At 36.8% G+C, this 23,169-nt stretch overlaps 1 protein-coding gene across 7 annotated transcripts in view; it reads right to left on the bottom strand.

Moving 5' to 3' along the window:
- The window catches only part of YTHDC2 (YTH domain containing 2), a 91,520-nt gene that overhangs the window by 22,868 nt on the left and 45,483 nt on the right, over positions 1-23,169 (bottom strand). For all 7 annotated transcript variants that reach the window (XM_031666397.1, XM_031666399.1, XM_031666403.1 and 4 more), the window contains 8 exons: positions 21,150-21,255; positions 18,890-19,009; positions 18,253-18,525; positions 16,073-16,199; positions 14,788-14,993; positions 14,202-14,397; positions 2,084-2,193; positions 75-367 (listed from right to left, as the gene is read on the bottom strand). In XM_031666397.1, coding sequence (XP_031522257.1) covers positions 75-367; positions 2,084-2,193; positions 14,202-14,397; positions 14,788-14,993; positions 16,073-16,199; positions 18,253-18,525; positions 18,890-19,009; positions 21,150-21,255 — 1,431 coding nt within the window. The remainder of the gene's footprint in view (positions 1-74; positions 368-2,083; positions 2,194-14,201; positions 14,398-14,787; positions 14,994-16,072; positions 16,200-18,252; positions 18,526-18,889; positions 19,010-21,149; positions 21,256-23,169) is intronic.

Below are 23,169 nucleotides of genomic sequence, written 5' to 3'. Positions count from 1 at the left end.
ACATGATTCTAAGATAAATAATTCATTTTCCTGAAGAAAAAGTGACCCATTTTGGTAAAATGTCATAAATTTACCTTTCTGCAGTAGTACACTCATCAGAAAATTCAGTATCTGCTGAACTTTTCCTACTATTATTTGACCTCCAAGAAGAGGCCAAAGGAAGCTCTTCTGAAGACATAGGCCTTGGCCTTTGACCAATCCCAGATGGTTGTTGTAAACCTGCAGACTGTTCTTCAGTGCTTAAAACAGCTATAATTGCTCTTATGGTAGCTTCATCAACTTGAGACCAAGGTTTAGATGGAGCTCTCATTCGGCGTAAAAATAAGTTATGCCACTTCTGTCTGAGCTGCAGCAATAAACTAGCTGCCTGTAATAGTTCAAATAGATACAAGTAAATGAATATCACATATGCAAAACACCTGTTTGATTAGTTTCCATTAGTTTGCAACTGTTTCCAATAAACATATTTCACATTTCATATAATTTACTACCAATTTCATTATATTTAATGGGTGAATGAAATAAAATTTATTTATTATATTTTAGGCACTAAGACACAAAATCAAATTAAATAGTCTAATAAGAAAAACAGTAAACAATAGTTGTGGTGGAGTGTGATTAATACTGGAAAAGTAGCAGCAGGGTAAATAAAAACATATGTAGTTCATAGTGTTATTTTAGTGCCTGTAGAACATCCAAATGATCATGTCCTGAAGGCAGCTGGATTCATAGAAAGGTCTAAGATACAGCTCTAAACTAGAAAGTCACCAGTTCCTAAATTATTGCAAAATATACACATAGAGGTAAAGTCCCCGGGGACTGTACAGAGGGAGTAAGAAGATAAGAGTAAGCCACAAAGTGCTAGACAACTTAAAATTTAAGGCACAAACACATACAGGGGGGTCTGTGAAACAACTAAGAAGGACTGACTACAGAGAAAGAATTAAGAAAGATTAATGTTACAGTAACTAGTGACAAAGAATTTGGGGCAGGAGTAAGGAAGAAAACTGGTGAAGGGCAGGAGTACAAAAAGGAGGATATGGACAATAGTGATAAATAATATAGAGAGGTCACATTTATTCAGGACAGTAGACCGACTTTGATAACAGAAGGACACAGTTGACCTTAGCAAGTACAGTTTCAGTGAAGTGATGGATTGGTGGGAATGGAAGTGAGAGTGTAGTAGGTTGAAGTGATGAATGAATGGATGCTAAAATAGTAAACCTAGCCAGTGTTAACTACTGACAGCTTGGCGCCTCCCAAAAATGTATAGAGAATGATCTTGGACAGTAGAGATAGAATCAAGGGGAGGCTCTGTCACAAAAATTTGTAATTTGAAAAGAAACATTCCTCCTCCCTCAAACCCCCAATTCAGAAGTATATGAAAAAGAGAAAATAGTATGGAATCATATCTTTCTCTCAGAAACACAGTTATACAAAATAAAGGGAGTTCCTGTGTACCCGATACTCAATACTTTCTTATATATCCAGAAATATTCAAGGATTATTGCTATAGTTAGAAGTTTTTGTCCAAATTTTCATGTTGAAACTTAACCTCCAATGCAATAATAATGGGAGGTGTTGGCCTTTGAGGGGTGATTGAGTCATGAGGGCTCTGGCTTCACAAATGGAACTAGGTATCCTTATAAAAGAGCTTGATGGAGGGAGTCCATCCCCTCTTGCCCTTCTGCCTTTCACCGTGTGAGGACACAGTATTCCTCCACTCTAGAGGAGGCAGGGTTAAGCAGCCCTCGCCCAATGTCAGCACCTTGATCTCAGACTTAACATCCTTCAGAACTGTGAGAAATAAATTTCTGTTCTTTATAAATTACTATAGCAGCAACAACAGACTAAGACAATTACCTTGCTTAAATAATGAGCCACAACTAGGTTTTCCAAGTCCTCTGTTGGAATAAACCCCAATACAGAAGAGAATGAATGAGGTCCCTATGAAAACTGAAAAACAAGCTGTATTCTCTGATACTAAGGGCTCAACAGTAAAGGAAAAATTTTTATCATACTATATATCAATTCACACTAACTGAATTAAAGAAATGTATTACACTACTTGAAAGCAACTTACCTCTGGCTCTAGTTTGAAATTGAGCCACTCATCAAGTTTCAAGGCTGCCAAATTAGCTGTAGTTTTGTCCTCCATTTCACTATCACTACTGTCATTGGGAATGCCATCCACTGTCCAAGTACATAATGAAAAAAAAAATCACTTTTACCTTCTTACATTATGGCAAAACACTAAGAAGAATAAATACGCTTCACATACACAAACCCTCCTGACATACAACAATTTGTGCGGGAAGTTCTTCAAAGCCAAAAGATCACATATTAAATCTCAATATTTATTTAAAAGGAAAAAAAAAGAGACAATTTGAAGACTATAATCTCTCATCACGATGCAACAAAACAAAAAGACAAGAATATAAAATTTGAAGCACAATCTTTAATAACTGGATGAAAAAGAAACAACATAATTCAAGGAAGGAATGACTACACTACATATCAAGAACAACGAAAGGTGCCCAAAGCAATACTCTTATAAAGTCACAGGTCAGTTTTAAAAAGAAAAAGTATACAGCTAAATATATCTAAGAAAAATAGCACAAAACCCAAAGAATAGTAGAAGAAAATAGAAAATAAAAAAAGATGAATTAGAAAGACAAAATGATAATTAAAACTATAACCCAGTTCTTTGAAAAGATTAATAGATAACCCTATGTAAATTTAATAAAGAAGAAAGCAAAAATCTATCTACAAAATCAGGTGAAAATGATATTATAAAAATTAATACAGAATGTATTATAAAATTAATACGAAATTGATATAGGCTATAATATACAGTATGTATAAATAATAAATTTGAAATCTTCAAAGAAATTTATTATTTTCTACAGGAAAATTACTAAAACTGAAAGTAGAGGAATTAGAAGAACCCAAATATATTTAAGGAAGAAACAGAGATATCCTTTATCCTTAAAGAACATCAACAAAGAAATCCAGAACACCAAGTCTCTCAATTTTGCATGGAATCAAATAATGACCATTCCTTTAATAAGACAAATCTAAACCTAAATCAAAACCTGATTAACACCTAAAAGCTACATACCAGAACATGTATGAACACACACCACACAAACCCCTACAGGTGAGCCTCACCAATGAAGAGAAATATAAGTTTTAAATAAAATGTTAGAAAAATATCCAGCAATGTAATAAATCACACTTAGTCCAAGGAAAGTTTATTTTCAGAACAAAATAACAGTTTTGTAAGAAAATCTATATACCACATCAATAGACTAAATAATTTCTGATTATATGAACAAATGCTCAAATGCTATTTAGTAAATTCAACAAATTTTTAACACACACACAAAAACAAAACAAACAAACAAAAAAACCTTCTATGCCAGGTTTGGTGACTCATGCCTATAGTCCCAGCTACTCAGGAGGCTAAGGTGGGAGGATCGCTTGAGCCCTGGAGTTCAGGGTTACAGTGAGCTATGACTACTGCACCACTGCACTCCATCCTGAGTGACAGGGTGAAACCCTGTCTCTTAAAAACAAAAACACACAAACACATGCACAGACACACACAAAAAAAACACTATTCCGTTATTTAAAAGGAACTTTTCATTAAAATTAACATTATAACCAATAGTATAACTTTAGAATCTGAAACTTTAAAATTCAGTAAGACAAAATGGACCATTAATTCAGTTTTCTAATATCTTCAAAAAGAAATTAAAGGAATACATTTTGGTAATAAATGAAAGTATTACCACCTGAAGGTAATATAATTAAATAAATACAAAATCCAAAGGATTAATGAGTTTAGTAAAGTAACAAGGTACATAAAATATGTCTGCAATAATGTTTGTAAAGTTCAGCAAGAAAATTACACAAAAAGAATCCACTCACCATGACAACTGAAAACAGCAACAAAAGAATCTTAAGAATCACCTTAGGAAATATCCCCAACCTTTATAAAAGTTACCAAAAAATATATATATTTTTAAGATAAATTTAAAATAAGGCACGGCTAAATAAAAGATACTAAATTTCATGGATGGAAACATTAAATTAACACACAAAAAGAGGCCTAGGTGTGGTGGCTCACGCCTATAATCCCAACACTTTGGGAGGCCGGGGTGAGCAGACTGTTTGAGCACAGGAGTTCAAGACCAGCCTGGGCAATATGGCAAAACCCATCTCTACAAAAATATGAACATTAGCCAGGCATGGTGGTGTGTGCCTTTAGTCCCAGCTACTAGGGAGACTGAGGTGGGAGGATCACTTGAGCCTCAGAGACAGAGGTTGCAATAGGCTGTAATTGCACCACTGTACTTCAGCTGGAGGGACAGACCAAGACCCTGCCTCAAACAAAAAAACAAACAAACACAAAAGAACTGTTGTTTGCAAAAGGATTACAAGAAGATGACTAATGAATATTCATTATTTAAAAAATAGGTAAGATTATCAAACAATAGCTCAATAACAGAAAGGCAGTAAAGAGTAACAGCTAGAGCTTCTACTACCAGATATAAGAATTTATTAAACAAAAATACTAAACAAGAAGGTGCAATATAAAGGCAGAAATGTAAAGGAACAGAGTATACAAAAAGGTTAAAGATATCAAATTTAATATGCAATCATGCAAGCTTTCTAAAGGAGGATATATAAGAACGACCTAATAAATTGTACAGATGAGGGGAAAGCGCTTGGAAAAACTTAGATCTTTGTTTTAAGACAGAATCAACACAACATGGTTTAAAAAATCTTAAAAATCAAATTACAGAAAACAAAAACAATACTTATCACATCAATGGAAGGATGAAATTTTCTCAGTTTTGAAAGTGAATAGTATAGGAAAAGATTATTCAGTTTAAATACACAGCAATCAAAACCAGAACTCAAAATACGTAACATTAAAATGAGTAACAGATTGAATTGAACATGACAGAAAAAATATTAATAATATCTTTAAATTATAAAGCTATCATTCAAATTTTTGAGTAAAATATCAGTTTTTACTGATTCAGACTGACTAGGCATACAAATCAACCAAATAAATAGGCAGAAGATGAAAAAAAAACTCAACTAAAGGGAAATATAAAGAAGTGCATGGAGAGTTATTTCTTTTTGACAGAAATAAAAAGAGCAAATGAAGGAATCTTTAAATATTTTATCTTTAAAACCAACACCAAATGATGGCATAGTTGCCATGAAATTCACTCTCAATGGTGCTAATATGGTTGAGTATGGAGGAAGAAGCATAAATAGTATCTATATTTTTATAAATTCCCACTTCAAAAAGTTTTATCACAAAGAAAATATTAAATGAATTAAAGCAAAAGGACACACAGATGAAGATGTCAATGTAGCAATGCCCCATAATCTCATAAATTATCAACCATACTATTTCTACTCTCTTCATACAAACTTAATGCCCTCGGTCTCTCAAAGCACATTCAATAGAGCTAATCACTCCCTTCTTGAAACAGATTTACCTCCAACACTGAACCACTCTTTCTTCCGCTACTCAAATTTATACATTCTCTTTAGGAAATCCATTCTCATGTCTATAAATATCATTTACAAGCTGATGACTTCCAAATTTGTATTGCTAGCCCAGACATCTTCCCTGAGCTCCAGAAATGCATATCCAACTGCTTCCTCAAAAAAAAATTTTACTTAGAATGTCTTAGCCATCTCAAACTTAACATGTCTAAAAAGAACCCTTAATTTCTCCCCTACACAACTTGCTCTTTGCAGTTTTCTGAATCTCAAATGAGTGACAAGCTACTATAAACAAAATCTGAGAATTGACTCCTCCCTTTCCCTTACTACCCACATTCAATCTAGCAGTTACTAGTACCTTCAAAATAACTTTATATCTACTTCTCTTCATATCCACAATCACTATCCTATCTCTGAGCCATCATCTTCTGTTAGAAGACTACTGCAAAAGCCTCCTACCTGCCTCCACTCTTCTATTCTTGTAATTACTCCTCTAATTTATCCCCTTAGCCAAAATGACCTTTTGGAACATATCACATCATGTCATTCCTTTAACTTTTAATGGCTTCCTTTTCTTCGCATTTCTATGGCCTACAAGTCCACGCTTTCCTTTCAACCTTATCGTTGCCCTCTTCCATTGACCAATGCACTCCAATCACACAGCCTTTCTGTCAATTCCTAGATCATTTCCTAGCACAGACTCTTGGGGCTTTCCCTCTTTCTCTACCTGTAGCACATTTCTGCTTCTTTCATGTGGCTGGCTCTTCTCATATTGTAGGTCTCAATTTAAGTCTTCTCAGAAAAACTTGTTTAGGCTTCAAGTAGGTCACCTCTAAGGCAGTCCTCTTTGTATTTTCTTAATAGTATCATGCAGATAATTTATTTTTTACTGTCTAACCTCACTACTGTGTAAATTCCTAAGGACAGACACACTCTATTACACCTTCAATGCCTAGCACAGTACCTGACATATAGTAGGTACTAAATATTTGCTGAATCACTAAATAGCAAATAATTTGAAATCATCAAGATGTCCAACTATGAAGGAACATTTTAAATGTGTTATGCCAGGGGATCAATCAAAGATGGCTTATTAGAAGCAGTTGCAGTCTGCAGCACTCACAAAGAGGAATGAAAAGGCACAATGAATTCAGCACCTTCAACTGAAATCCAGGTTCTTATATTCGGACTGACTAGGCATACAAATCAACCCATGGAGAATGAAGAAAAGTAGGTGAAGGCGACGGCTCACCCAGGAGCAGCACAGAGCCAAAGGAACCCCCACACCCAGCCAAGGGAAGCAGTGAGTGATTACATGACCCCTCCGGGGAAACCATGTTTCTCCCATCGATCTTTGCAACCTGTGAATCAGGGGATCCCTTCGTGAGCCCATGCCACAGATTTGTATGGAGTCTCAGCAGAGCAGCCACTCAAGGCACACACAGAAACCTAGGAGTTTTACATACTCTGGCCCTGGGATCCCTAGCAAGGCAGGAAATCTGTTTGTTCATATCCCTAGAAAGGGGGCTGAATCCAGGAAGCCAAGCAGCATCATTTTGTGGGATCCACTTCCATGGCACCTCACCAATTACAACCTACTGGCTTGGAATCCCCACCAGCCAACAGCAGTGCGTTGGTCGGTCTGAGATGGGGCCAAGTTCCTGGGGGAGGGGTGGCTGCCATCTCTGTGGTTTGGTCAACTCAGCCACTCCAGCCTGATGGCTATACGGGCGGTCTGGATCAGGAAGGGTTCCCACCAATGCAGCACACCTGCTGTATCAAAAAGCAGCCAGATCGCTTCTTTGTACAGGTCCCTGATCTCATTCCTCCTGACTGGGTAAGACCTCAGAACAGGGGCCTCTAGTCACCTCCTACAGGTGCATGCGGGCCAGCAATAGGTCAATAACCCCCTGGGACAGAACTTCCAGAAGAAGGAGCTGGCTTCCATCTTTGCTGTTTTGCAGACTTCACTGGTGATACCTCCAGGTATGGGGAAAAACTGAGGCAACTGAAGTCCGGAGGGGAGCCCCAGCAAACCACACCAGCCCCATGGTAGAGTGGCCTGACTCTAAAAGAAAAACAAAAAGAAAACAAAAACAACATCAACAGAAAAGACTCCACAAAAACCTCATTCAAAGGTCAGCATCCTCAAAGATCAAAAGTAGATAAGACCACAAAGGTGAGAAATAATGCAAAAATGCTGAAAACTCAAAAAGCCAGAATGCCTCTTCTCCTCCAAATGATTGTGATACCTCTCTAGCAAGGGCACAGAACTGGGCTGAGGCTGAGATGGCTGAAATGACAAAAGTAGGCTTCAGAAGGTGGGTAATAACAAACTTTGCTGAGCTAAAGAAACGTGTTGTAATCCAATGCAAAGAAGCTAAGAATCATGATAAAACAATACAGGAGCTAATAGCCAGTTTAGAGAAGAACATAACCAACCTGATGGAGCTGAAAAACACAACATGAGAACTTCACAATGCAATCAAAAGTATCAATAGCAGCATAGACCAAGCAGAGGAAAGAATCTCAGAGCTTGAAGACTATCTTTCTGACATACGACAGGCAGACAAGAATAGAGAAAAAAGAACAAAAAACAAATGAACAAAACCTCTGAGAAATATGGGATTATTTAGAGAGACTGAACCTACAACTGACTGGGATAGCCAAAAAAATACCAGAGAATAGAACCAAGTTGGAAAACATACTTTAGGATATCATTCAGGAGAACTTCCCTAACCTAGCAAGACAGGCCAACATTCAAATTCTGGGAATCCAGAGAACCCTAGTATAATACTCCATGAGAAGATCAACCCCAAGACAAAAAATCATCAGATTCTCCAAGGTCTAAATTAAAGAAAAAATGTTAAGGGCAGCCAGAGAGAAAGGCCAGGTCACATATAAAGGGAAGCCCAACAGACTAACAGTAGTCTCTGAGGAAATCTTACAAGCCAGAAGAGAATGGGGGCCGATATTCAACACTCTTAAAGAAAAGAATTCCAACCCAAAATTTCGTATCCAGTCAAACTAAGCTTTATAAGTGAAGGACAAATAAGATCCCTTTCAGACAAGCAAATGCTGAGGATATGTGTCACCACCAGGCCTGCCTTGCAAGAGCTCCTGAAGGAAACACTAAATATGAAAGGGAAAAACCATTACTAGCCACTACAAAAACACACGGAAGTACACAGACCAGTAACACTATGAAGCAACCACATAAACAAATCTGCAAAATAATCAGCTAGCATCATGATGACAGAATCAAATTCACACATAATAATACCTAACCTTAAAAGTAACCTGGCCGGGCGCGGTGGCTCAAGCCTGTAATCCCAGCACTTTGGGAGGTCGAGACGGGCGGATCACGAGGTCAGGAGATCGAGACCATCCTGGCTAACATGGTGAAACCCCGTCTCTACTAAAAAAAAAAAATACAAAAAACTAGCCGGGCGCGGTGGCGGGCACCTGTAGTCCCAGCTACTCGGGAGGCTGAGGCAGGAGAATGGCGTGAACCCGGGAGGCGGAGCTTGCAGTGAGCAGAGATCTGGCCACTGCACTCCAGCCTGGGCAGCAGAGCGAGACTCCGTCTCAAAAAAAAAAAAAAAAAAAAAGTAACCTTAAATGTAAATGGGGTAAATGCACAGAATGGCAAACTGGATAAAGAGCCAACACCCATGGGTATGCTGTCTTCAAGAGACCCATCTCACATGCAAAGTCACACATAAGCTCAAAAGAAAGGGAAGGAGGAAAATTTACCAAGCAAATGGAAAACAGAAAAAGGCAGTGGTTGTAATCCTAGTTTCTGATGAAACACACTTTAAACCAATAAAGATCAAAGAAGGGCATTACACAGTGGTAAAGACTTCAATTCAACAAAGAGAACTAATGATCCTAAATATACATGCACCTAATACAGGAGCACCCAGATTCATAAAACAAGTTCTTAGAGACCTAAAAAGAGACTTAAACTCCCATACAATAATAGTGGGAGACTTTAACACCCCACAGACAACATTAGACAGATTATCAAGACAGAAAATTAATAAAGATATTCAGGACCTGAACTCAGATCAAGTGGATCTGATAGATATCTACAGAACTCTCTACCCAAAAACAAGACGAGAATATATATTCTTCTCATCGCCACATGGCATTTACTCTAAAATTGACCATATAATTGGAAGTAAAACACTCTTCAGCAAATGTAAAAGAAGTAAAATCATAACAGTCTATCAGACCACAGCACAATCAAGTTAGAACACAAGACTAAGACATTCACTCAAAACCACACAACTACATGGAAACTGAACAACCTGCTCTTGAATGACTCTTGGGTAAATAATGAAATTAAGGCAGAAATCAAGAAGTTCTTTGAAACTAATGAGAACAAAGAGACAATGTACCACAATCTCTGGGACACAGTTAAAACAGTGTTAAGAGGGAACTTCACAGCACTAAATGAACACATCAAAAAGCTAGAAAGATTTCAAGTTAACAACCTAACATCTCAATTTAAAAAATTAGAGAACCAAGAGCAAACAAACCCAAGCTAGCAGAAGTCATGAAATAACTAATATCAGAGCAGAAGTGAAGGAGATAGAGACAGGAAAAATCCTCCAAAAAATCAGCAAATCAAAAAGCTGGTTCTTTCTAAAAATCAATAAAACAGACTGCTAGCTAGATTAATAAAGAAGAAAAGAGAGAAGAATAAAATAGATACAATAAAAAATGATACAAGGGATCTCACCACTGACCCCACGGGAATACAAACTACCATCATAGAATACTATAAACACCTCTATGCAAATAAACTAGAAAATCTAGAAGAAAGAGATAAATTCCTGGACGCATACATACTCCCGAGACTGAACCAAAAAGAAGCTGAATCCCTGAATAGACCAATAACAAGTTCTGAAATTGAGGCAGTAATAAAGAGCCTACCAACCAAAAAAAGCCCGACCAGATGGATTTACAGCTGAATTCTACCAGAAGTACAAAGAGGAGCTGATACCCTTTCTTTTGAAACTATTGCAAACAACTGAAAAGGAGGGACTCCTCCATAACTCATTCTGTAAGACCAGCATCATCCTGATACCAAAGCCTGACAGAGATACAACAAAAAAAGAAAACTTCAGGCCAATATCCCTGATGAATATCAATGCAAAAATTCTCAATAAAATACGGGCAAACCAAATACAGCAGCACATCTAAAGGCTTGTCCACCACAATCAAGTTGGCTTCATCCCTGGGATGCAAGGATGGTTCAACATATGCAAATCAATAAATGTAATTCATCACATAAACAAATCTAAAGACAAAAATCACATAATCATCTCAATAGATGCAGAAAAGGCCTTCAATAAAGTTCAACATCCCTTTGTATTATAAACTCCCAATAAACTAGGTGGTGAAGGAACATATCTCAAAATAATAAGAGCTATTTATGACAAACCCACAGCCAATATCATACTGAATGGGCAAAAGCAGGAAGCATTCCCCTTGAAAACTGTCACAAGACAAAGATGTCCTCTCTCACCGCTCTTACTCAACACAGGATTGGAAGTTCAGGCCAAGGAAATCAGGCCAGAGAAAAAAATGAAGAGTGTTCAGTCTGGGTGGGTGCAGTGGCTCGTGCCTATAATCCAGCACTTTGGGAGGCCAAGGTGGCAGATCGCTTGAAGTCAGGAGTTTGAGACCTGCCTGGCCAACATTGTGAAATGTTATCTCTACTAAAAATACAAAAAACATTAGTGGAGTGTGGTGGCAGGCATCTGTAATCCCAGCTACTCCGGAGGCTGAGGCAGGAGAATCACTTGAACCCAGAAGGCAGAGGTTGCAGTGAGCTGAGATCATGCCGCTGCACTCCAACCTGGTCGGCAGAGTGAGCTTCCATCTCAAAAAAAAGAAATAAAGCATATTCAAATAGGAAAAGAGGAAGTCAAACTATCTTTGTTTGTAGTTGACATGATCATACATCTAGAAAACCCATTGTCTCAGTCCAAAAGCTTCTTAAGCTGATAAGCAACTTCAGCAAAGTCTCAGGATATAAAATCAATGTGCAAAAATTGCTAGCATTCCTATATACCAACAACAGGCAAGCAGAGAGCCAAATCATGAATGAACTCACATTCACAATTGCTACAAAAAGAATAAAATACCTAGGAAAAGGCCAAGCATGGTAGCTCATGCCTGTATTTGCAGCACTTTAGGAGGCTGAGGCAGGCAGATGGATCACCTTGAGGTCTGGCGTTCAAGATCACCTTGCCCAACATGGTGAAACTCTGTCTCTAGTAAAAATACAGAAATTAGCCAGGCATTGTGGCACGTGCCTATAATTCCAGCTACTCAGGAGTCTCAGGCAGGAGAATTGCTTAAACCCAGGAGGCGGAGGTTACAGTGAGCTGAGATTGTGCCACTGCACTCCAGCCTGGGTGACAGAGCAAGACTCCATCTCAAAAACATGAAATAATATAAAATAAAATAAAATAAAATACCTAGGAATATAGCTAATAAGGGAAGTGAAGGACCTCTTCAAAGAGAGCTACATATACTGCTCAAATAAATCAGAGAGGACATAAACAAATGGAAAAACATTCCAAGCTCATGGATAGGAACAATCAATATCATGAAAATGGCCATACTGCCCAGAGAAAGTTACAGATTCAATGCTACTCCCATTATACTACCACTGACATTCTTCACAGACTTAGAAGAAATGATTTCAAAATTCGTATGGAACCAAAAAAAGAGATAATATAGCCAAGACAATCCTAAGCAAAAAGAACAAAGTTGAGGCATCACACTACCTGACTTCAAACTATAATACAGGGCTACATTAGCCAAGACAGCATGGTACTGGTACAAGAACACACACACAGAACAGTGGAACAGAATAGAGAACTCAGAAATAAGACCACACACCTACAACCACCTAATCTTCGACAAACCTGACAAAAACAAGCAACAAGGAAAGGACTCCTTATTTAACAAATGGTGCTGAAAGAACCGGCTAGCTATATGCAGAAAATTGAAACTGGGCCCCTTCCTAACACCTTCTACAAAAATTAACTCAAGATGGATTAAAGACTTAAATGTAAAACCCTAAACCATAAAAACCCTAGAAGAAAATTTAGGCAATGCCATTCAGGGCATAGGCACAGACAAAAACACCAAAAGCAATTGCAACAAAAGCAAAAATTGACAAATGGGATCTAATAAACTAAAGAGTTTCTGCACAGCAAAAGAAACAACTATCACCATAGGAAACAGAATGGGAGAAAATTTTTGCAATCTATCCATCTGACAAAGGTCTAATATCCAGAGTCTACAAGGAACTTAAGCAAATTTACAAGAAAAAACAACCCATTAAAAAGTGGGCAAAGGACATGAACAGACACTTCTCAAAAGAAGACGTACATGTGGCCAACAAACATGAAAAAAAGCTCAACATCACTGATCATTACTGAAATGCAATTCAAAACCACAATGAGATACCATCTCATGCCAGTCAGAATGGTTATTATTAAAAATTCAAAAAACAACATGCTGGTGCGGTTGCGGAGAAAAAGGAACACTTTTACACTACTGGTGGGAGTGTAAATTAATTCAACCACTGTGGGAGACAGCAGGGTGATTCCTCAAAGACCTAGAGGCAGAAACACCATTTCTGGGTAAATACCCAAAGGAATATAAATCATTCTATTATAAAGACACGTACACTTGTATGTTCAGTGCATTCACAATAGCAAAGACATGCCCATCAATGATAGGCTAGATAAAGAAAATATGGTACATATACACCATGGGATACTATGCAGCCATAAAAAGGAATGAGATCATGCCCTTTGCAGGGACATGGATGGAGTTGGAAGCCATTATCCTCAGCAAACTAATGCAGGAACGAAAAACCAAACACTGCATGTTCTTACTTATAAGTGGGAGCTGAATGATGAGAACATACGGACACAGAGAGGGGAACAACACACACTGGGGCCTGCTGGGGGTGTGTGGTAGGGGGGAGGAAGAACATCAGGAAGAATAGCTAATGGACACTGGCCTTGATAGATACATGATGGCATGATCTGTGTAGCAAACCACCATGGCACATGTTTACCTATGCAACAAACCTGCACATCTTGCACATGTATCCCTGAACTTAAAAGTTGAAGGAAAAAAACTGCATTATGCCACTTGTGTGATACACTATTTTGCAGTCATTAATATAAAATACTAAAAATATTTTTGATATCTCTATAATGAAAATAACAAAATACAAAATAACAGTTTGTGTGACATAATTTAAAATATGTAAACATGTAGAAAAAATGTAACATTAAAAAGTGTTAGCATGAGAAAAGTGAGATTATGGGTGGCTATCATTATTTCTTTTACAATTACCCTTATTTATGTTAAACTATCATTTAAATTCAAGTGGAAAAGAAAAATTTCTTCCCAACAGCAAGATTAATAAAAAATGCACAAATCAATATCGAGTTACCTTATAAATTTCAAAAACAGTAGTATAACTTAGTATTTCCTAATTAGTCTTAGTATATCAAAATAGAGCTGCTACTATATAAATTTTTATAATTTCATCATTTGGTTTAGTAAAAAAAAAAACAAAAAAATTCATTTCAAATAGATTTTTATTTCCTTCATAATACACTTACCTCTAAAGGACGAAGGTTCCTGAAGAGCATTACTTGCCAATCTAGCTGGTCCACAGAATACCAATATAGTGACAGGTGTCACTGCTGAACAACATCTAATATTAGCTATTCTATGGGCTCTGGTCATTTCATCATAAATAAGCCAATCTGTGGGCAGTGCCTTAATTGCTGCAGCTTGGCCATTGGCTGGAGGAATCTATTAAGAAAATAAATTTTAAAAAATTGTTAATTGTGTTTATCACCTAGTTTACTGGAAATACTTGTAAACTGTAAAAAGTCTCTCAGCGAAATAGATGATGCATATTGGTATCTAAGCAAAAATTAAAACAAGTCATTGCTCATGTAGTTTGTACAAAAATACTCATTACTTAACACGTTACCTTTTCCAACTCTAAGATTTATAAGTTTTGTTCCAATATTATATATATACACACACACATATATACACACATACACATACACATACATATATATATAAAACTTACTAATTTCTTAAAGCAGGCAGGTATTTGGAGCATTTTTCATTGATAGTCAACTGCCTAAATTAGTTTCACCTCAAAACCCAAGAGCATTCAAAATATTTTACCTTTTTATATTGAGGCTGACTGAGAACTGAAGCAGGATGAAATCGTACTTTTTTCTCCTTTGGCCCTGTCAACACTAGATTCTCTCTGTCCACATGGACTAAATTAGGATACATGCCTGCCACCAATGCAGCTTTAACGACAGCCCAATTCTCAGAGTTTGTGTTAACATCTCGAATGTCACCACCACCTCGTGCTCTAACAAAACCTAGAGAGAGGAAAAAAAACCACACCAACTTTTTTAATTTGCAAAAGATATTTTTGTGTATTTTTTCCAAAAACTTGTACAACTCATATAAATGTTGTGATATTCAAATTTCACAACAATTAATAGAATCTCCTCTGGAAATTGTTTAAAATATGAACCACCACCCCTGCCCCCGCCAAAATAGATACAGAACCAACATTCTAGGGAAGTGTAGATCTGTTCAGTTTGGAGTAAGTATAAGAATCATTGGGGGCTTAAATTTTTTTAAATGCACATTCTTGCAATACAGTTCTTCATAATCTGCTGCCAGAACAAACTAAATTCATAGCTGGAAACCCAAACCATTCTTCTGATTGTTATTAACTACATTTTGGTTACGATAGATACTAATTCTGTAGATGAAGTCAAGTAAATATATGGTAATTTTTGCTTGAGTTTCAAAAGTCCTTCATATTTCCTCATGTTCAAGTCAACTCTTAAATTCTGTGGTTCATTCTTTATATTACTTTGGCACTTCAGCTAACCCATGAATCCAGGCTCCGGTACTTTTCTTCTGACTATCACATCAGTTTTTTTTTTTTGCTACTCAAAAAAGCAATTCTAAAAGGTAATAGCAATACTAGCATCCTCTTAAAAAAAAAAACAAAAAAACAGTGACTTCAAGTATTACCAGTCATTTTTGTGTTCCACAAATATGAAGAGCAGCATTCATATCAATTTTTTAAAATTTATATTTCACAGAACTAAATAAGTATTCATTAATGGTGATAAAAGAAAATAACTATAAGATCTAAATTGATCTCTGCCAAGAAATATAAATTGTTCATTGCCAACAGTATCAAAAGGGCATAGATGCTGTCCCTAGGTTTCTCAAATATACCTCCTGCAATAGCCTTTTTTTCATCAATAAGCAAAAGTTGAAGACATATAGAAGTCTACAAATCATGCATGAATATAAGATGTACAACATGATAATGTCATAAAAATAATAGATGGCATCTGTTAACATAAGAAATACTATAAAATATGGGCAGGGTACTCTCAGTAACTTAAATAGGCTCTTTGAGGGAAAACTTTACCTGATGCTCTAAGCTGACCAAGCAACTGCGTTCTCATGCCTATGATTATTTCCATAGTAGCCTGTGAAAGAAAATTCTTTTCACAAAAGGCTCGCTCCCACCCATCACTTCGTGCTTTTTGCCAGGCCTATAAAAAGAGAATAATTGCATAACAAGACACATTTACTAACCACTTCTTAGTGAGGCAACAAAGTTACTGCAAATCACTATATGAATTCCTCAAGGTCAATTTGCTTTATTCTAATTATTCTATAAAACCTAAGACTTTATGATTAAATAATATTTATCATTAATTTACACTCAAATAAGCCATTGAGTTTATAAAATCTCAATGAGAACTAAGTGTCAAGTAGCCTAAATGACGAACAATGTAAAAATATTTGCCTTCTCAGATGCATCTGCTAATTTTATTCTACAAAAGTGTAGGAGGTTTTCAACTAAGGCTTCATAACACTTATATCTAAGAATCATGCCACTCTTGTACTCCAAAAAATAATCTCTATGTCAACCCTGGAATCTACCTAAGAATGGAAAGTAGGATTTCTATAAATCATCTATATGTAGTATAAAAAGCTCTCCTTTGTGAAAAGGTTCTCTTGCTTTGGAATATATATAACTAAAAGACTGAAGCAATAATTTATTCTCTCTGCTTTTGAAGGAGCTGGGAGAAAAGCAAAGAACAGACAGAAATTCTACTCTAAATCTCCCTCTACTTCTCACTCAACTAATGTACTATAATATATGGTATTCAATATACCAAATTAATAACAATGAGTCATCCATTGATCGATAATACAAAAGAGCTTGTAATTATTTTTGAAAATCATATATGTGTTGAAGAAATCTTTTATGTCTGAAAAAGAGTACTTCTGCATAAACAAAGTTAGATTTTTAAAAGATATGGCCAGACATGGTGGCTCACACCTGTAATCCCAGCACTTTGGGAGGCCAAAGCTGGCAGATCACTTGAGGTCAGGCATTTGAGACCAGCCTGGCCAATGTAGTGAAATCCTCTCTCTACTAAAAATACAAAAATTAATGGCCAGGCGCGGTGGCTCAAGCCTGTAATCCCAGCACTTTGGGAGGCCGAGACAGGCGGATCACAAGGTCAGGAGATCGAGACCATCCTGGCTAATACGGTGAAACCCCGTCTCTACTAAAAAAATACAAAAAAACTAGCCGGGCGAGATGGCGGGCGCCTGTAGTCCCAGCTACTCGGGAGGCTGAGGCAGGAGAATGGCGTGAACCCGGGAGATGGAGCTTGCAGTGAGCTGAGATCCGGACACTACACTCCAGCCTGGGCGACAGAGCGAGACTCTGTCTCAAAAGCAAAACAAAACAAAAATTATCCAGGCATAGTGGTGGGTTCCTGTAATCCCAGCTACTTGGGAAGCTGAGGAAGTAGAATTGCTTGAACAGGGGAGGCTGAGGTTGCAGTGAACCGAGACTGTGCCACTGTACTCCAGCCTGGGTGACAGAGCGAGATTCTGTCTCAAAAAAAAAAAAAAAAAAAGTATAGACACTTCCTACATTCAAGATTTAAGGATAAATACAATGCCTATGTTTTCAAGAAATAACATATTCTTCCCCACATATCTGAAATTCTAAATTACATTTAATTTATCTTCCCCAGGATCCTATTTTCCCTATCTTTTCTTTTCCATTTGCCTCTTTCCTCAACTTCCCATTACTATCATCTTAAAGGTTTTTAAGTGACTTTTGTATTTTGCTTTACAAAATTAAGTTCTCAGCATAGTGTCTTGAGCACACAAGAAAGAACTCTAAGAAAAATCGATAGACATTAAATTCAATATAATTTTCTTACAAGCTTTGTTCTATGTACTTTAAATAGTATACAGTATTTCTTAACTAAAATTTTAGAACACTGCTTGCCCAAGACATGATTTAAAGAAACCTGGTAATGGAAGCATAAATATAAATAAATATATATACAAATACACACATATATTCCTATAAGGAGAAAATGAGAAAAAAAGAGCAAAACTCTTTTAACATAATAACAGCAAGAAGGTATTTTTCAGGACTATTAATGTGACTTCACAATGAAACAAAATTAATGCAATTTTAAAATTTATAAATTATTTTTAAAATTCCTACATTTGCCCCAGAAATGTGTTTAACCAGCAACATTTTCAGAAATAAAATGACAGTAACAGTACCTGGAATGCTCTGAGAAGTGCCATATGGTCACTGAAAGCTCCCGCAGTAAAACGTTTCCTACAAAGCATAGCTGCACGTTTTTGAGAGGCCTGAGTAGGTAGCACAAAAGGATCTCGATAAGCTAGTGTACAAGCAATTGTAAGGATGGGGTCCAGACACTTTAAAACAACAGCACACAGGACCATTTTACCAAGATGTGGTTCTACTGGCAAGTCAGCCAAATGATACCCAAGTTCAGTCAGATCTTCCCATGTATCCATTGCATCTATTGTCTAAGTAAAAGGAGACAGAACAGATTTTGACATGAGCAAACACTATGTTTAATCAAACCACATAATTAAAAACCCCTAAATAAGAGATAAGAATACAGATTTTCTTTTGCTACATCTCATAAAAATATATTTTGTTTCTAATACACTATATAAAAGAACTATACCTAATGTTTTATACATGACGGTATTAAAGTACATGATCATTTAAGATAATTGTTTAAAAGTACAAAATTAGTTTATCTGGACACACGTAGTAGGACAAGAAGAAAAAAATAATTATACAAAATTAGTTAAGACATATTTTCATTTAGTTTAAAATTTCAAGTAAAAACGTCAAGTAAAATAAAACTATGAAGACACCAACCTTAAGCATTTGTACAGCATTCCTTACAATTAAAGCTGGTGGAGGTTCAGGAGCTTTCATAAGAAAATCAGCAATGGGACAATTAACTGGGGCTAACAGCTTGGTATGTAAGCAAAGTTCCTATAAACCAAAACAGTAAATAATTTTTAAAAATTAAAAAGAATACTAACCTAAACATTTAAAGAAATCATGGGAACTATAGTTCCCAAACACAGACTAATAGAGTCTCTGATTAGAATGAACAGTAGAAGGAACAATGTCTTTCTGTAAAAGATGAGCTCATACTTTGCCCTAGATGCCAGAACCTTAATACCTTCCTCAATCAACTTATACAAAGATTGTCATTGCTCCCATTGGCAACATCTCCTCACACTGTTCTTACACATAACATTCATAGTCACTGTCCAAAAAAAAAAAAAAAAATTTCCCCTTTATACTTACTACATTCTAGAATATTTTATCTACTCAGCAAATATTTAAGTGCTTGCTAGGTGCAAGGCCCTGTGCAAATTGGAGAAAAAGAAGGGGACAGAAGGAAGCGTCCATTCTCATTGAGTTTACACTGTAATGTGAATAGCAGACCTTAAAGAATTAATTATATAATTAACTACTTAATTACAACTATCATCAGTGCTATGAAGGCTATAGGGAGCTAAAGTAAATATGACTTAATTAAGTTCAGAAAAGGGTGGGAGAGGCAGACCATGTGAAGTTACAGATAGTTTTCCTGAAGAAAGACACTTAAAACTAAGATGTAAAGATTGAGTAGGAGTAACCATAAAAGGAATAAGGGGAAGGAATCTAAGGAGAGAGCAGATACATGTGAAAGCCTTAAGGCAGAAGGAAAAAAGATGTGCTTGAGAAACTAAAACCAATGGTGTCAGAGAGGATAAATAACAAGAAATCACCTGTTCCTGCCTGTGACTGGAGACACAGGCAGGAACAGCTAATTCACACTCTTGTTAAGAATTCTGAATTTTATCCCAGGAGGAAAGGAAAATCACACATAAGCATTGGGAAGTGAGAAATCATCTTAGGTATACGGATGTTTAACACATTATCCTGCCTCTCTTTAAGGGTTTGAAAGCCAGCATTAGCCAAACACACTAAAGAATCAAATGAATGCATCCTGCTAATCTTCCCTAGAAGTTACAGGGTCTGGCTGTTCCATCAAGTTAGAAAACTTAAAACACACACACACAACACAATTAACAGAGGTCAGAAAATCTCAGTGAACTCAGTTCTAAAACTACTAGATAATCTCAGCATCTTATACTGAGATTTGGGTATTATCTTTTGGACCTTAAGTAATTTGTTTTCTAATCCCTCTGAGAATTTAAAAGGTGAACACTATATAGTTGAAACTCATAAAATGCTGCATTAAGAAAATATGGCCGGGCACGGTGGCTCACACCTGTAATCTCAGCACTTGTGGGAGGCTGAGGCGGGTGCATCATGAGGTCAGGAGTTCGAGACCAGCCTGGTCACGATGGTGAAACCCCGTCTCTACTAAAAACACAAAAATTAGCCAGGCACGGTGGTGGGTGCCTGTAATCCCAGCTACTTGGGAGTCTGAGGCAGGAGAATCGCTTCAACCTGGGAGGTGGAGGTTGCAGTGAGCTGAGATTGCACCACTGCACTCTAGCCTGGGCAACAAAGCAAGACTCTGTCTCAAAAAAAAAAAAAAATTTAAACTTTAAAACTGTACCATAATTTAAATACATTCAAGTGGTTCTTTAAAATTTTGAAGGTTTATGAATTAAATTTTCTTATATAGAAAAAATATTTCTGTTATACACATAGCCACCCTCCATAATATATATTGAATAATTTTGTTTTACAAATTGATTTTTTTTTTTTTTTTTTTTTTTTTTTGAGATGGCGTCTCGCTCTGTCGCCCAGGCTGAAGTGCAGTGGCCAGATCTCAGCTCACTGCAAGCTCTGCCTCCCAGGTTTATGCCATCCTCCTGCCTCAGCCTCCCAAGTAGCTGGGACTACAGGCGCCCGCCACCTCGCCCGGCTAGTTTTTTTTGTATATTTTTTAGTAGAGACGGGGTTTCACCATGTTAGCCAGGATGGTCTCGATCTCCTGACCTCGTGATCCGCCCGTCTCGGCCTCCCAAAGTGCTGGGATTACAGGCTTGAGCCACCGCGCCCGGCCTACAAATTGATTTTTTAAAGGCCTAATCCATAAAAGTTGAAATGGCCCCTCTCTTCCCTCACCCACAAAAATGCCTTTTATATTTAAATAAATTTTTACCTGTAATGGCATTCTCAAAAGTTCTGGAGTCTGAAATTCCAACATATTCTGGAATCGGAGTCTACTGAACAGACGAAAACAAATTCCAGGTCTACATCGCCCTGCCCTTAAAAATAAAATACAAGATTACGACTCAAACAAGGAATAAAGGCTATAATAAACTGTAAACACAATGTGATTTAGGAAACAGAAAAATGATCCAGGATCAGGACACCTGAGTTTAAATCCTTATTCTGTTTCTTATCCTCTATGAATCATTTTGGAAAGCACTTCACTAGTCTGGGACTCAATTATTTTGTAGACAGTGAAATTCATGAATGACACCTACCTGATATAACTTGTAGGGTTATGGCAAAAATCAAAAGAAATAGCATACATATGAAAGTGAGCAAAAAACCAAGTATGAATGAATACTGGTAATTTAAATTCAATCAATTTTACTGAGCTTATATCAAGCACTGTGTTCAGGCCCAGTGATTAGAGTTGTACAAACTATGCATTACACAGCTCCAAGGGAATGCCATTTATCCTGTCATCACAAAGACTTGTATAATATTCTATGAAGCAGCAGAAAAATACCTGGAAGAAAAGCAGTCTCCTAAAATCACCCGAAGTCACTATATCAGCTAATGGCAGGGCTAGCCATGCTAAGGGATAGAGATATAGAAATATTCTTGCCTTCATGGAGCTCACAACCCAGATAGGCAATCATCACTATACCACATTATAAGTGCTATAAAATCTGACATTACTGATCAATTCTTTCCTTCATCAAATACAAAAGGACTTCAAAAAGTTTGTGGAAAAATGGAATTAAAAGAAAAAAAAAAAAATTTCTCAACTATTAAGTTCAAGATACTTTTGTAAGTAATGACAGCAGCCATTTAGTCCTCCCTAAAGAACTGAAGGTCCAGGGAATGTAATTATGTCAATGAAGTTTTACATTATTACCCTAAGAAAAATTGGGGTCCTTTATAGGTATTTTAAGATTAGAAAATAAAAAGAATTCAGAAAGAGCCAAGCCAGGACTATAAGGTGGATGCCTAATGATTTCCCACCAAAACTCTCATAAAATTGCCCTTGAGAGGAATGAGCAGGAGCAGTGCTGTGGTGGAGAAGGACTTTCTAATGAAGTTTTCCTATGGGTTTTCATGCTAAAGCTTTGGCTAACTCTCTCAAAACACTGTCATAATAAGCAGAAGTTACTGTTCTTTGGCCCTCCAGAAAGACAATAAGCAAAATGCCTTGCGCATCCCAAAAAACTGTTGCCATGACCTCCAGTCTGCTTTTGCTTTGACTGGACCACTTCTACCTGTTGGTAGTCACTACTTTGATTGTGCTTTGTCTTCAGGATCATACTAGTAAAGCCATGGTTCATCTTCTGTTACAATTCTTCCACGAAATGCTTCAGGATCTTGCTTCCAATTGTTTAAAATTTCCATTGAAAGCTCTGCTCTTGTCTGCAGCTGATCTAGAGGCGATGGTTTTGGCACCTATCAAGTGGAAAGTCTGCTCAACTTTTAATTTTTCAGTCAACATTGGGTAACCTGAACCAACTGTGATGTTTATAGTGTTGGCTATTTTTGTGCTGTGAATTGTTGGTCCTCTTCAACTAGGGCACAAATGAGATTTTTTTTTTCTCGCAAATTGACATGGATGGTCTGCTGCTATGGGCTTTATCTTTAATATCATCTCGTCCCTTCTTAAAATGAGTTATCCATTTGTAAACTGCTGATTTCTTCAGGGCACTGTCACCATAAATGTGCTATTTGCTCTTACTTCAACTGTAGAAGAATTCATGTTGCTCTTATAGGGGCTTTTTTCAAACTGATGTCTTATCTTTCTTAGTGCTTTAAATGAGATCCTGCTCAGATATGTTATAACAAGTTAATATGAGTTTATTCTGGTGCAAAAAAATGTTGAACTCCATGCATAATTTTTTCATAAGATGTATTTTCCATAAAGTTTTTGAAGGCCCCTTATACTTCCCTACACTATTCCCTTCAGCCTCTGACTTATC

The sequence above is a fragment of the Papio anubis genome, chromosome 5, assembly GCF_008728515.1.
Source record: "Papio anubis isolate 15944 chromosome 5, Panubis1.0, whole genome shotgun sequence".
Lineage (NCBI taxonomy): Eukaryota > Metazoa > Chordata > Mammalia > Primates > Cercopithecidae > Papio > Papio anubis.
This window is presented reverse-complemented; position numbering and strand designations above follow the sequence as displayed.